Source organism: Musca vetustissima, unplaced genomic scaffold, assembly GCF_032173495.1.
Source record: "Musca vetustissima isolate MV318-11 ecotype Yass unplaced genomic scaffold, APGP_CSIRO_Mvet_v1 utg1998, whole genome shotgun sequence".
NCBI lineage: Eukaryota > Metazoa > Arthropoda > Insecta > Diptera > Muscidae > Musca > Musca vetustissima.
Genome location: NW_026884959.1, coordinates 463,310 through 477,440, shown reverse-complemented (window position 1 = coordinate 477,440; position 14,131 = coordinate 463,310). Strand labels below are relative to the sequence as shown.

General features: G+C 33.5%; 1 protein-coding gene across 1 annotated transcript; it reads left to right on the top strand.

Annotated features, from left to right (window-relative positions):
* Positions 1-6,273: 6,273 nt before the first annotated feature.
* LOC133332060 (uncharacterized) lies at positions 6,274-10,598 on the top strand. The gene is made up of 2 exons (XM_061540442.1): positions 6,274-6,447; positions 9,930-10,598. The coding sequence occupies exons 1-2, from the start codon at positions 6,274-6,276 to the stop codon at positions 10,596-10,598; spliced, it is 843 nt and encodes a 280-aa protein (XP_061396426.1).
* The last annotated feature ends 3,533 nt before the right edge of the window (positions 10,599-14,131 follow it).

Sequence of the window (14,131 nt, the reverse complement as noted above, 5' to 3'; positions counted from 1 at the left end):
CTTTTGTATCGTTTCTACTTCTTCGCATTCACATTAGACGCCGTTTTTTTATTCTTGTTGTTGATCTAATGCCGCTCTTTTGTACGAGACGTGAGAAGGGGCAAGGTCTGCCATCACTAACATGGTCAGAATGTTTTATTACGCTTTTAATAAAACATTCAATGTTTGTTTGTTGCACACATCATACGTGTTGCATTTCAAATAACTTGGCTTTCTTCGTGGTTGTTACTGGGGGGTTTGTTTGACTTGTTTATGAGCTTCAACATGAAAATGGAGGGAAAATATAGTGTGAAAGGTTTAGTTAACTGCTAGAGAAGAGGTCGGTTGTGTATTTCAATGTTTAGATTTATTGGATAATGATGAAGTGAACAATTTTAACTCTGTTTTTAATGAACCATATTGATTTGATTTAAAATAAACGTTCACGATCAGGTGTATTGCATTACATTTCACTAACAAAAATGTGTAATATCATATTTGAATAAAATACAATTTCATTCACTTAACTAAATAGGTAATATATTATATTGACATCTCTTAATCGTCTAAAATGAATGCAATCAAATTTTCTCCCGAATACCACACTATTCATCCCACTTACTCAGCCTAGATAAAATTTTCTCATTTTCCAAAATAAAAATGTCCCACACAGATGTGTCGTCTTCAATTTGTTTTTTGTTTTTCTTTTTTGTTCGGAAAATAAAAATAAAATTAGATCACGTCATCACAACAAAAGATCGACATAAATCTGTCGGTCAACTTTAGGCACAGTGGAAACAATTCCGAAAAAATACATATCGACGCCATCGAACCATAGTATGCTAATTCGACTTAGCATGCTTTAAAGTTCTTTACGTTTTTAGATACTATGGTCCTTAATTTACATTCACTGAAATGTTCGTAATCATCGGCCAATCCAAACCAAAGTTATAAGCAAAAATGTACTTAGCATGACACGTACGATTAAAGAAACTTCCGTACTTTGAAAGCTTCTACTGAAAAACTCACTTTTCAGACTTAGCATACTATGGTTCGGAGGCGTCGATATGTAGATGGTATGACACAATGTAAATATTTTATTGGACTAAAAACATTTTTAGTCGGATTTTTATTCCGAGCCTGGGCAATATTTCTTGATAGTTGCACCCTCTTTCCGGATTAGAGGTCAACATCACCTCTCCTTACACTGACATGTTTACCGAATATTACTAATATTCAGTACAGCCCTTCTTATTACTCCAGATTCCAGAAATGTCCTGCTTCATTTCACCGTGGGTTGTGTGGTGATGATCGGCTTTCAATTGTGGCCTATAGATCGACACGAAAAAAGCGAAAAAAATAAGTTTTCGGTCCACTTCATACCATAATTATTATCTGATTATCTCCAAAAATTATAGGCGTTTTCTTTGACCATACCTGGATCCTCATGGAATATTTCAAAGCGATCAGCGTTATATTTCCGCCCTCTAGTGTGGTAATGGGTAACTAACTAATATGTAAGTTTAACTCCCACATTCGAGAACATACGACAATATAATTTGTATCAACCACTCCTCTTTGATATACTATCAACATCTCGGGTCCTCCAGAAGTAAATATATACGCAATAGAATAAACATGTTGTAATTTTTGACACAAAAGTCAGGGTCCAAAATAGGCTTGCTTATTGTTTGGCCCGATCCCCTTCTCTATGTGAAATTTCGTCGTCCGGTCATAAATGCGTGTAACATATATTATGTATTTAGTCCATTTCATCTCCTAAATATTAACCGATCTTCATTGGCCACAACTCATCCCACATGCAAAATTTCGTGAAGATTGATCGATAACTGTGGCCTGTATCGTGTTTACAAATTATAATGAACAGGCGGACGGACGGACACACATATCTAGATTGACTCAGCTAGGCGAGGTATTACGATCGGTGTACTTAAAGGTGGGTCTGGGACCAATATTTCGCCGCGTTACAAACTTTTGGGGCTGCACAAAGCTATAATACCCTGACAACATATAGGGTATGTTGTAGGGTATAAAAATACACACTTATTTTTATAAAATACACGAGTCCAAAAAATATATATTTTTTTTAAATCCATCAAAAAATATTTTTTATAAAATTGACGCTTCAGATAGTTCCTCAAATTTGTAACGTAGCGTCTCTTAAAAAATGATATTTTTTAAACATCCAGCCCTCAAAAATGTGTTTTTTTATACCCTTCACCACACTGTGGTACAGGGTATTATGCCTTTGTGCATATGTTTGTAACAGGCAAAAATAATCGAGATAGACCCTTGCTTCCTTTTGAGAATATGCAAAGAATCACTTTCTGAGTCGATTTATGCATGTCCGTCGGTCCGTCCGTCTGTCCATGTTAAATTGTAAACAAAGTACAGGTTGCATTTATGATCCGAATTGGATGAAATTTGGCACAGCTCATTTGTTTGGCCCAAAGACGAACCCTATTGAAAAATCGGTTCAGATTTAGATATATATCTTCTTCCGAGTTAAGTACTGAATTGTGCCTATAATAATGTGTGCTAAGTTTCATGAAAATGGGTTAAGATTTAGATATAGCTCCCATATATAGTTTCGCCCGATTTCAGGTAAATGGTGCACCAAAGTCCATATATATGTTTCGATTTGAACGAAATTTGACAAAGCGTACTGAATTAAGGGAACCCCACCCATTCTCGATTTAAATTTTTCAAGATTTTCAATGGGCTGGTAAATCAATACCAATGCTTGTTAAGGTTTGTAACTTTGCCCATATATATTTGAAGATTTAAAAGAGAAGAAAAATAATTTACAAAAAATGTTTGTTATTGTTTTTTGTAATTAAAGAAAAGTCATTATTTTTGATGGCGGGCATGATAACTCCTCACTGGAACATCGGATTCCGAAAATTCCAACGGTGTTAGAAAGAGTACATGTCTGGCTCTCGTATGAACTAGGATTATTGACTTCGCTTTAAAGTTAACAAAATGGTGCACCTTTGAAAAAATATTTTTGGAAAATCGCCGATTTTTTACCAAAAACCAAGTTAAAAAATAAGGAAACTCTTCACCGATTGGCTTTATCCTAGTTCAGAAACGTTGCAAAAGTCCCTATATATCTTTTGATTTGCACGAATTTTTGTAAAGGGTACTGAATTAAGTCTAAAAATAATATCAATTAGTCTCTGGCTAGTTTCCCTTCAGATATAGATATATAACAAAAACGCGACATCTATTAGGATACATATGTAGAATATGGTGAAGGGTATCATATAGTCGGCCCAGTCCGACTTTACTACTTTCCTTACTGGTTTTAATTCACGACAATGATCGATTTTCTAAAAATATACAATTTTGAAATTCATGTTTAGGATAGCCACTGAAAAAATATTTTTAAGAAATCCAGGCCTATGAAAATTCATGAACTATTTTTAAATAATAAAATAAAGTTTGTGATAGTCGCCTAAAAAATTTGTTTATAAAATAATCAACAAAAATCTGCCAAAACCAAATACCACATTTGAACCACTGTGTGTAAACCAAAAAAAACAGCAAAAACACACTTCACGACAAATTTAAAAAAAAACACAAAACACTCAAAAAAAAAAAACAAATTAACTAAAAAGTCACCAAAAACAATTCAAGTCTCCACACCATGCATACAGGAAGAGTTCATTGAGAAAATTGCTTTAGAAAATTTAGTATATTTTTGAGAGTGGTCCAGCGTGGAACAATCAAAATTTTTACTAAAAAAACGAACTTGAAACGAATTGTCAAAGGAAAATTCCAAAAACAAAAATAAAAAACCGGCAAACTCATAGCGACATAACCGAAAGGCACATTGTTTTCCACACAGCTACAACAACAACAAAATTAAGCATTTCAAAGAAAAGCCGGGCGGTCGATCGGTCGTGTTATTTCTTCCCCCAGGCAATTTCGACTATAATTATAATAAAACAAAGAAAGAAGTGAAGCTATATTAGAAGACAAAAAGTTGTGTGTTAAATATTCGACGACAACTAGGGAATCAGTTCAGCTAAGGAATTTACTTTCAGAGTGAAAAAAATAAATCTGATCCCTAAGAAACACAATTTTTAATATCTAAAAATATCCAGAGGCAAAAAAAAAAAAAAAACATCAACAACAACGACAAATATAAATTTTTTGTGTAGTTTTCTTTCAATATTTCCTTTTAGTAAAAAAGCATACAAGTCTGTGAGATAATTGAAATAAATCCAAAGTAGCGCCAAGAAAAATTGTTCATGTTCTACTCGTGGGATACGATAAAAACGAGCAAAAAGTTTTGATGTTTTCTTCAGCCTCAGAGTAATTGATTGTTGAAGAAAAAAACATTAATTTTTCCCAATAAAATATTATAGTTGGCACCGAGCCCACAACCACAAACAATTACCCAGGAAAAACGCCGGAAAACAGCAGACAACAATTTTACTTAAGAAAAATCGAAATACATCATTTTTCTGTACGTTGATATAACGAAGTAATTTCGAAGTTCGGTAAAACGCGTGACGGTCGTTGAAGTTTTTTTCTTTAAAAATGTTTTCACGGTTTCGTAATATTTTTTCGAAAAATAAAACGGACGCGGACGGAAATGTCGATTTGGAAACGAATTCGGTCGCCGATACAAATGTGACAACGGGCGCGAACGGCGAAACCCCCTCGTCTACAGAAGAACAAAAATTGGAGGGTTTGAATTTCCTAAAAAGTTTAGTTGAGAGTGAACGTGATCCATCCAGATCAATGTCAAGATCTGTGGAAAGATGTATTGAGAATGTTCCGGGGTCTTCATTCAGTCAAGAAGTGGAAGATTTGCTCAATGATAAGCTATCCGATATTAGTAGTGGTAATGAGATTCAAACTACCAGTGATGAAAGTGAGGAAAAAGTATCCGATTCGATTTTGAAAAAAATAATTTCCGAACAAATAGAAGCTGAACCCTTTAAAGGATCGACTACGAAAATGAACGAAAGTACAGAATTTTCTTCACTCCCTGAAGATAATTTAAAAATATCAACCGAAACCGATACTGTCCAAGATCTGTTACATAAAATGAAAACTGAAGTTGTAACTCTGAATTATGAAACCAAAGAAACTTCTCCTTTGCTCCCTGAGAGTAATGACTCTATACAAATTAATCATTCGGAAGAAAATACTAAGGCCTCTTCTGAAGAATCTTCTAAGCCATCGTTCGATAAAACAAATGGTGTCGAGAATTCAAATGTACTGGAAACTGAAGTCGGATCTGAATCTCTAAATACAGAAGAAGAATCTCAAGCCATAACTAAGGAATCGAAAACAAATGGTATCGAAGATTCGATTTTATTGAAAGCTGAAGTCGAATCCAAACCTTCACTCTCAGAAAATTTAGTTTCTCCTCAATCTCTAAATACAGAAGAAACATCTCAAGCCATAACTGAGGAATCTCCTAAGCCATGTGCGGAAAGCACCATAGAAAAAATTATCGATATTCAAGAAAATTCGAATAACAATACCCCTGATCTGCTCTCGAAGAGTCAAGAATCTCTAAAAACTGAAAATAACGAAGAAACTCCTCAGACCTCAACTGAGGAACCACTAAAGTCAGCTCTAGCTGTAGAGAACAATTCTAAATTACCCACCCCTGGTCTGCTCTCAAAGCGCCAAGAATCTCTAAAAACTGAAAATAACAAAGAAATCCCTCAGGTCTCAACTGAGGTACCACTAAAGTCATCTCTAGCTGTAGAGAAAAATTCTAAATTACCCACAAATGGAACGGGTGGTGATACAAATGAAGTTATCAATGATGAAATCCCGCTCTCGGAGAGCAATGATTCTCTAAAAACTCAACATACCGAGAAAAAAGCTAAAGCTATAAGTGAAGAATCTCACAAATCGGACAAAGAAGATACTCTTACCCCATCTAACAATTCTCAATTACCCTCTCGCGACTTGGGTGATTTAATGCCCGAAATTTGTAAAACCGAAAATGTAAATTCATGGGTTGAAGAAAATAATGCCATTTCAATACCACCAACACCATATCCTCTCATATCCACTGAATCCGCTAATAATCTTAATATCAAAAATTCTAGCATTGTAATTGAAGATCTGCCCTCGGAAATAACAGCACCCAGTCCTTCTATGGAGAGTTCTATATCGGGTAGCAGCAATAATACGAATAGCAGTAATAGTTCCACCAACACCAGCACTGTGGATTCTACAACAACACGTTTGGCAGCTGATCCCACCAAAATTGTTGTTACTCCGGTGGGTAGTAATGGTATGGCATGCTCTGCTATTACTGGTAAATTGACAGATATTGCTGAAGTGGCGGAGTCCTTGGATTCGGTAATACGTGATATTCAAGAGAATTCGCAGCGTGCAGAAGTTGAATCGATTACAACGGCAAGTCCACGTGATAAGAAGCTGGGCACCCTAAGGAGTACAAGTAGTGAGGTAAGTTTTATTTTAGAAAATTCTAAAAAGTTGTTATTAGAGGATGACATGTTCGACGATACTATACCCTAATCCACATTATGTTGACATCCACATTAGGATTCAAATGGACCTACAATTTGTGTGGAAAAAAGCAGAACAATATTATACGTCATTTGAAGAAGTTTTTAGTTTATCCAAGAAAATATGTATGTGATCACAATTGGTGTATAGGATAAAGTTGGGTTTTTGGAAACTCGTACTGGAACGGTACGAAAAGTATTTAAAAATACTAAATACCATTTGAATTTGGCAAGCCGGTAGAGCTAGAACTCATAAATTTTAAATGAGGGTCACTGATGGATTGTAGAATATATATATATATATATATATCAAAGGTTTTTTTGGACATTCGAACTATTAGTATGCGAAAAGTACTATAATGTACTTAATTTGGTACAATTTCGTAGCATGTGAATGGAAACAGCTAAAAACTTCAAATTTGGAATGCGAATTAGGGTTGAGAAGTAGGGTCGATATAAGGAGATGGCTTTGAAAGCGTGTACTCATGTGTACGAATAGTACTATATGGTACTGTATTTGGTACGAATTTGATTTGGAGGTACAAATCGAGCTGGAATCCTGGAATTTGAAATTAACATTACCGTCGGAGTGTAGGATTGGGATATGTACGTAGTTTTGGAAATTGTTTACTTATGTGTACGAAAAGTACTAAATCGTACTAAATCGATGTTGGGGTGTAGGATTGGGCTTTGTAGAAAGTTTTGGAAATTCGTAATAACTTATACTATGTTTGGTCAAATTAAATTTTGGGTGAATTAATAGAGCTGGAATCCTGAAATTTGGAGTTGGGGTCACTGTTGAGGTGTAGGATTGGGATATATAGAACGTTTTGAAAATTGGTACTAATGTATACAAAATGGTACCAAATGTGGATTTAGGTGAACTGATAGAGCCGGAATGCTGAAATTTCGAAATAAGATTAATGTTGGAGTGTAGCATCGGGATATGGATGTAGTTTTGGAAATTCGTACGTATGGCTACTAAACTTGGTACAATTTAAATTTTGGGAGAACTAATGGAGCTGGGATCCTGAAATTTGGAGTTAGGATCATTGTTGGGGTGTAGGATTAGGCTACGCAAAAAGTTTTGGAAATTAGTACTAATGTGGATTTAGATGAACCGATAGATCTGGAACGCTGAAATTTGGAAATAAGGTTACTGTTGGAGTGTTGGGTTAGGGTATAGATGTATTTTTGGAAATTCATACTTATGGGTACTAAATTCTACTTAATTTTGGTACAATTTGAATTTAGGGTGATCTGATAGAGCTGGATTCTAAAATATGGAGTTAGGATCATTGTTGGGATGTAGGGTAGGAGTATGTAGGAAGTTTTTGAAATTTGTACTAAATGGAGTTAGGTGAACCGATAGAGCTGGAATCTTGGCATATGGACATATCACTGTAGGGGTGTTGGATTGAGGTATGTAGGAAGTTTTGGATGACACTAAATTTGGATTTACAGTGAACCGATAGAGCTGGAATGCTGACATTGGGTAACAAATTTGAATTTTGGTGAACCTATGTTTGAAATGTGGATTTATTCTTCGAAATAAGTATTACAAGAGTACGAAGATCAATAAATGATACCAATTTTAGTATAGAGTTAGATTTCATGGTGTCTAGAGTTGAGATCTATATAAATTACAGCTAATTCGGTCAAAAATGTGCCCAAGCTCCAGAAAAATACCAAATATTGGGGAGTTGGCTTATATGGGGGTTAACATAAAAAGTACACCTAAATACATGATTTTTTTGCTACCCAATGGGATTAAAATTACAAAACTACATCAATTCAGGTAAAACACTTGATCATTTTTGTTAAGAAGATGTGTTATGTGATGTACGAGAAGTATTAGAATTAGTGCATAAAGGGCAAGATCGGTGTGAACGTTTCAGATTAGAGGCACCTCGTCGAGGGCAAAAGTCGACTTTTAGATTTTAGACATAATGACAAATTTGGTTGGAAAATGTGCCGATGACCCTATAAATGTTATACTTAACATGAAGTGGTATATTTTTTGCCCAGAATTGAGGCTAAAAAATTAAAAATGACGAAAAAGAAATCAAAAAAATCGATTATTTGGTGGCTATGTCAAAATATGGTCATATATCTGTTGACATATCCGCTATCCGACACATTTTCGATATATTGATCATATCCTAAGATTCCCAACCAAAGTGGCTGAAATTCACATCCACGGGTTCTTATAGGGGAAAAATACATGTTTCGACATAGTTCTCATATAAAGGTCCCATCGGTATATAGAAGATTTTAGTCTAATTTTGTCTTTGAAGGGCTGTAATGACATTCTGTGTATATAGTTACATAGTTTGACAAAGCAACCATATACAAGTTTTGTCACAGTTTCTGTATTTTTATGGTTTTATGCGAATTTATGAATGAAGTGGATGTTATTTAGTACTCCGGGTTCATGGGTGAAAAAGGTAGGGTCGTGGTCGGCCCCTTCCGAATATATTCCATTTTGCTTGTTGTTCATTATTTTATTGTACACATAGATTTACTTTTTAATTCGATTTATGCATGTCTGTACATCTTTGAATGTTAAATTGTAAACAAGGTACAGATCGCATTTATGATCCGAATTGGATGAAATATGGCACGGTCCACTTATTTGGGCCAAGAACAAAACCTATTGAAATTGGAGAAAATCGGTATGAGATTTAGATATAGCTAACATATTTTAGTCCGATTTTATATAATAGGTGCACCAAACTCGCAACATATGTTCCAATGAGACACTATTTGGAATACCATATCGGATTGAGTCTAGAATAATGTGTGCTATGTTTTGTTGAAATCAGTTCATATATATATATATATATATATATATTCGTCCGATTTTATTTGAATGGTGCACAATGTTCGTCCGATTAAGACGAAATTTGTGTAGTGTGTACGTATAGTGTCTATATTACTGCTAAGATTTAGATATAGCCCCCTTATATATGTTCGAACGATTTAAAACAAATTGTGCACCAAGATCCCTATATTTATTTCGATTTAGTTGAGTCTAAATTGATGAGTGATAAGTTTCGTTTCAGTCGGTTAAGATTTAGATATCGGAGGATCATATATAGGGAAATATGATCCTCCGATTTAATGTTAATGGTGTACTAAACTCCCAATTATTCTCCGATTAAGGCGAAAATTGGAAAACTACATTGTTTTCCATTGTTGTTATATCTGTACCTGGCAAAAAGAATCTAAGAAGCAAATCTTGTATATACCCAAAGTGATGAAGGGTGTCATATAGTCGGCTCTGCCCGACTTTTCAGTTTTCCTTACTGATTTTTAGATAAATGTATAGCTATTTATAAATGTATAGCTATCGTTGAACCTATATTTAACTATAACATTTATATATCATTATTAATATTTGTATCCATTATATTTTAGGATTGGCATTCCCGTTCCACGGAAGATGATTCATTTGTAACGGCCTCAGAGGGTCGTACATCATCCTATATGAGCTGCAATCAACGTTCATTCGACTACAGCGAAGGTGATGATTCTACACTGGCCTTTGATATGCCCGATATTAATTCACCGTTCAATATGTCATTCGATGAATCGGAACAAAGTTTCATCTCTGCCCAACAGGATGCAAGTAAAACACCAACAAAATTATCCGATAATGTTGATGGCGCTCTGGATGAAGAGGATCTTGAAGATCCCAGTAGTTTGGCTGATATTGAAGATTTACACAGTGAAAGTGTTACACCGACACCAGCCGAAACAGAAGAGCTATATGTTGATAGTATACCGATAGAATCGGAAACTGAATTAGAAGTGGCGGGTATTGTTGATGCACCCACATTAGATGTTTTAACCGAAAATGCCGCTGTACCATTGTCCGTAACACCAGAGGTGAGCTCAAAACAATGTGAATTAAATGCTGATGAAGATGATGCTTCTGCAACAACGACCGCTAATATTTCCCAATGCAATAACACTAACCATAATGCCAATAACAACAACAACAATGCGACAAAGCCAAATGCTGCCTGGCGTCGTAGTAAATATTATGAAAATATAACAAAACAAACAATAAAAGGATTTTTATGAGAAAGATATCTAATTTCTATGTTTGATTGTCACATGTAACCTTTTTTTGTTTGTTTTGCTTACTTGAACTTTATCAATTTTAACCCTGAACTTGTCAACTTATTTTCTTTTTTTAATAATTTATTGTTACTTTTTTTACTAATTTATATTTATCAGACGAATTTGTTTTTCGTGCGTGTCAACTAGGCACGTAGTCAACCGAAATGATTGCGTGGGCTAGCAAGTTATTTTTTATTGTTATTATATTTTCAAAATTGAAAGAAGAAAATTATAATTAATATTCAAGTTTTATTTTACGCATGCCTGTATTTATTTTAAATTTATTAGTTCGTTTTTTTATTTTCTAAAAATAAATATTGAGAATTCCAAACATTGTTCTTTTGCTTTATGTTATAATTATAAATTTTGGTTTTTATTTAAATGTTTTATTATTTTTATTTTTAATGTTTAATAATAATCTCGATATGTAATTTTTTATTATTTATATTAATATATTGTAAAATAAAATGTTGCATTTAATTTAATTTACCTAATCAAACATTTTAGTCAATATTTTTAGTGTTTAACAGCCTGTTTTTGTAAAATTTCAATATTAAGCAAATTCAGTTTTTTACGACCAAACTCCTTGGTTTTGAAAAATATGTCATTTATTTTTGTTTTGAATCAGAAAAACTTTATAAACATAAATAAAGGTTTGTTCGTAAGCCACTCGAATTCGTTCGTTTGAAATTTTTAACAAAAACAGGCTGTAAGTCTTTAGGTTAATAAATTAAATATTATAGCAAATACATTTTTTTAAATATTTACTTGAATAAATTATAACAAATATGTCTATATCAAAAATTTTCAAATTACAATTTTAATATGGTGTACAATTATATTTAAAAAAAGTAACGAATTCAATCTATATCATTGTCAAAAATAACGAAATATATTTTCCGACTTGAAAACAAGACGAAAAAAAATTAATGGATATTTTCATAATTTCATTCATTGTTTATTTTTTCCATATCGTACTTGTACGTCGCTTAGAATACACTAACAAATCTTATAATCAGAAGAAAGCTACAATTATTTAAAAAAAAATGAAACATTTCATTAATTTTAAAACTATTTCAGTACTTCGCTTTACTCTACCACTCTTTGCGCTTATTTTCTCTCTCTCTCCTTCTCTCTAAATTTTTTGGCAAAAACAAATGTAAGTAACCCGTCTGTTGTGTTTGTTTTGGTGTTGCCCTCTGTCTCTCCTCTCAATTGGTGGTTGATAGTTTTCAACCGCTTGTTTGTCTACTGTTTCTACTGTTTCTCATGTTTACAACTGCGGTCTCTACACTCACTCAATTGTGTCTTGTTTTGCATTCCATTGTTTCTTTATTTCAGACACTGTTACCGAACTCTGCATTGGTGTTATAAAATTCGCATATACATTTTCCAAAATATTTTGATATAAATGTTAAAATCTAATATAACAAATAAGTGCTAACAAATAACAAATAAGTGCTGATTTTTGGTACTATTTAAAAACATAGTTAACCGTTAATTTCAAATGCTTAAACATTGTTTTTTTGCTAATAATCTCTAATATAATTAATAAAACATATATGTTTATACTATAGTAATTAAAATTGAATAAAAATAGAGTTGATCCGCTTCAAGTTTATTTTAATTTTTGTAGGGTTTCAGCTATATATTTGTAAACAATTTTATATTCGAGTAAAAGAAAAATAACGTAACGTAGAGTAATAACGTAGTATCGCCATAGTCTGAAAATTATTATTATTAGATTTAGAAATATCTTCCATATATTTATTTTACTCTGATTTTATGTAAATGGTGCACCGAAGCGCCTATATTTATTTCGAATAACAAGTTTTAAACTGAGTCTAGAATTATGTGTGCTAAGTTGAAATCTGTTCAGATTTATATATAGCTCTCAAATATATTCGTACGATTATTGTAAATGGTGTACCAAACTCCCAATAAGGGGATCACCCTACCCCATTCTCGGTTTCAAAAAATTTCATTTTGTATTCTGATTTAATTCGAATCTACACTAATTCAAGAATGCCCCTATGAAATTTCAAGTGAAAATTCAACCCTTAAGACGAAAGTGGATAGATTTATGGATTAATAAAAATAATTCATTGTATCTTTGAAATATGTTTTTATTCTATCGACTTGTCATTGTAGATATACGACCAAATTAATTAAAGAATGACGTATGTTGTATTTGATATATATCGATATATGTCTTACTGTACCTTACAAAAGGAATCATAGGAATAGCTTTTGTATATACACAAAATGACGAAGGGTATCGTATAGTTAGCCCGTCCGACTTTGGAATTTTCTCTGCTGGTTTATTATAAAGCACTAGACCACTTAAATGACCCCCACGCAAACTTGTGCACTTTTCGAAGCATATTGGGTGGTATCTCAGTCATAACTTGACTAAAATTGAATGTTTGTCTGCATAAACACTGTCGGTCTGTAGCCCCATAAAAAAGGGTGTTAAATCGCATAGTTGAAACCACATATTCTCCAAGTCATCTCCTTCAATGGCAGGCTTCGCATTGATATTGTCGTTATCGTAAAAGTAAGGTTTAATCACTGCTTCAGACCAAGAAGCGCATCAAACAGTGACTTTTTCTTCGATTACTTGGAGATTCTCAGAACACCAAATACGTCAATTTGGTTTACTTACAAATATACCGAGAGAGAAGTGTGTTTCATCCCCGAAGAAATTTTTATTTGAAAAATTGCCGTCTCTATCCTGTTGTTGAAACACTCAGTCCACGTATCTACGACGTTGTGAATGGTCGGATGGTTTCAGTTTTTAAGTCAGCGGGACTATGTAAATGTAGATACGAAAGCATAATACACCATCGTGTGCTGTAATACAGACCTAATTCCTGAGAACAACGACCCATTCGGGTCGTCGGCAACACTTTCACTTACAACAGCGATATTTTCAGCGGAACAAGCGAAATGATGATGCTCTTTAAATTTCTTCACAATTTCACCAAATGGACGATATGTGGCTGTGACAGAATCACCATGTTTGTAATAAGTTTTGATAATTTTTATACGTAGTGATCCATTTCCGTCAATGGCAGACTTTCAACTGAAAAAATACTTTAACAACTTAGATTGACAGCTGCCGAATTCTAGTTTCATACTTTTGAAACCACAAAATGGATAACCCTGTATAATCTTAGCCCCAACTTCATACTGTGTAAAACCATCGGGGTAATGTAATTTTCTATAAACGAGAGATTTTACAGGTAAATGTGTCGACAAAATTGAAAAACATATGGAATATTAGTTGGATAAAGTGTCTTCGCTTCGTCGGACCTGTTAATGGGTTAACACATAGATTTACAGGAATAGTAAGAAATAAATATGATATCTAATAATATAAACTTGTAACAACGTGATTTATTATTTACTCTTTTGGATTTTTATTTGAACTAGTGTAAATGCCATCTTGCCGCAGGTCCATCGCTAAGTCATACTACAAAATAAAATGTTTA

Excerpts from the sequence above, each read along its gene's own strand:
- LOC133332060 (XM_061540442.1), top strand. The coding sequence starts at position 6,274 with ATGGCATGCTCTGCTATTACTGGTAAATTGACAGATATTGCTGAAGTG. Across the intron at positions 6,448-9,929 it reads TAAGGAGTACAAGTAGTGAG|GATTGGCATTCCCGTTCCAC; the intron begins GTAAGTTTTATT and ends ATTATATTTTAG.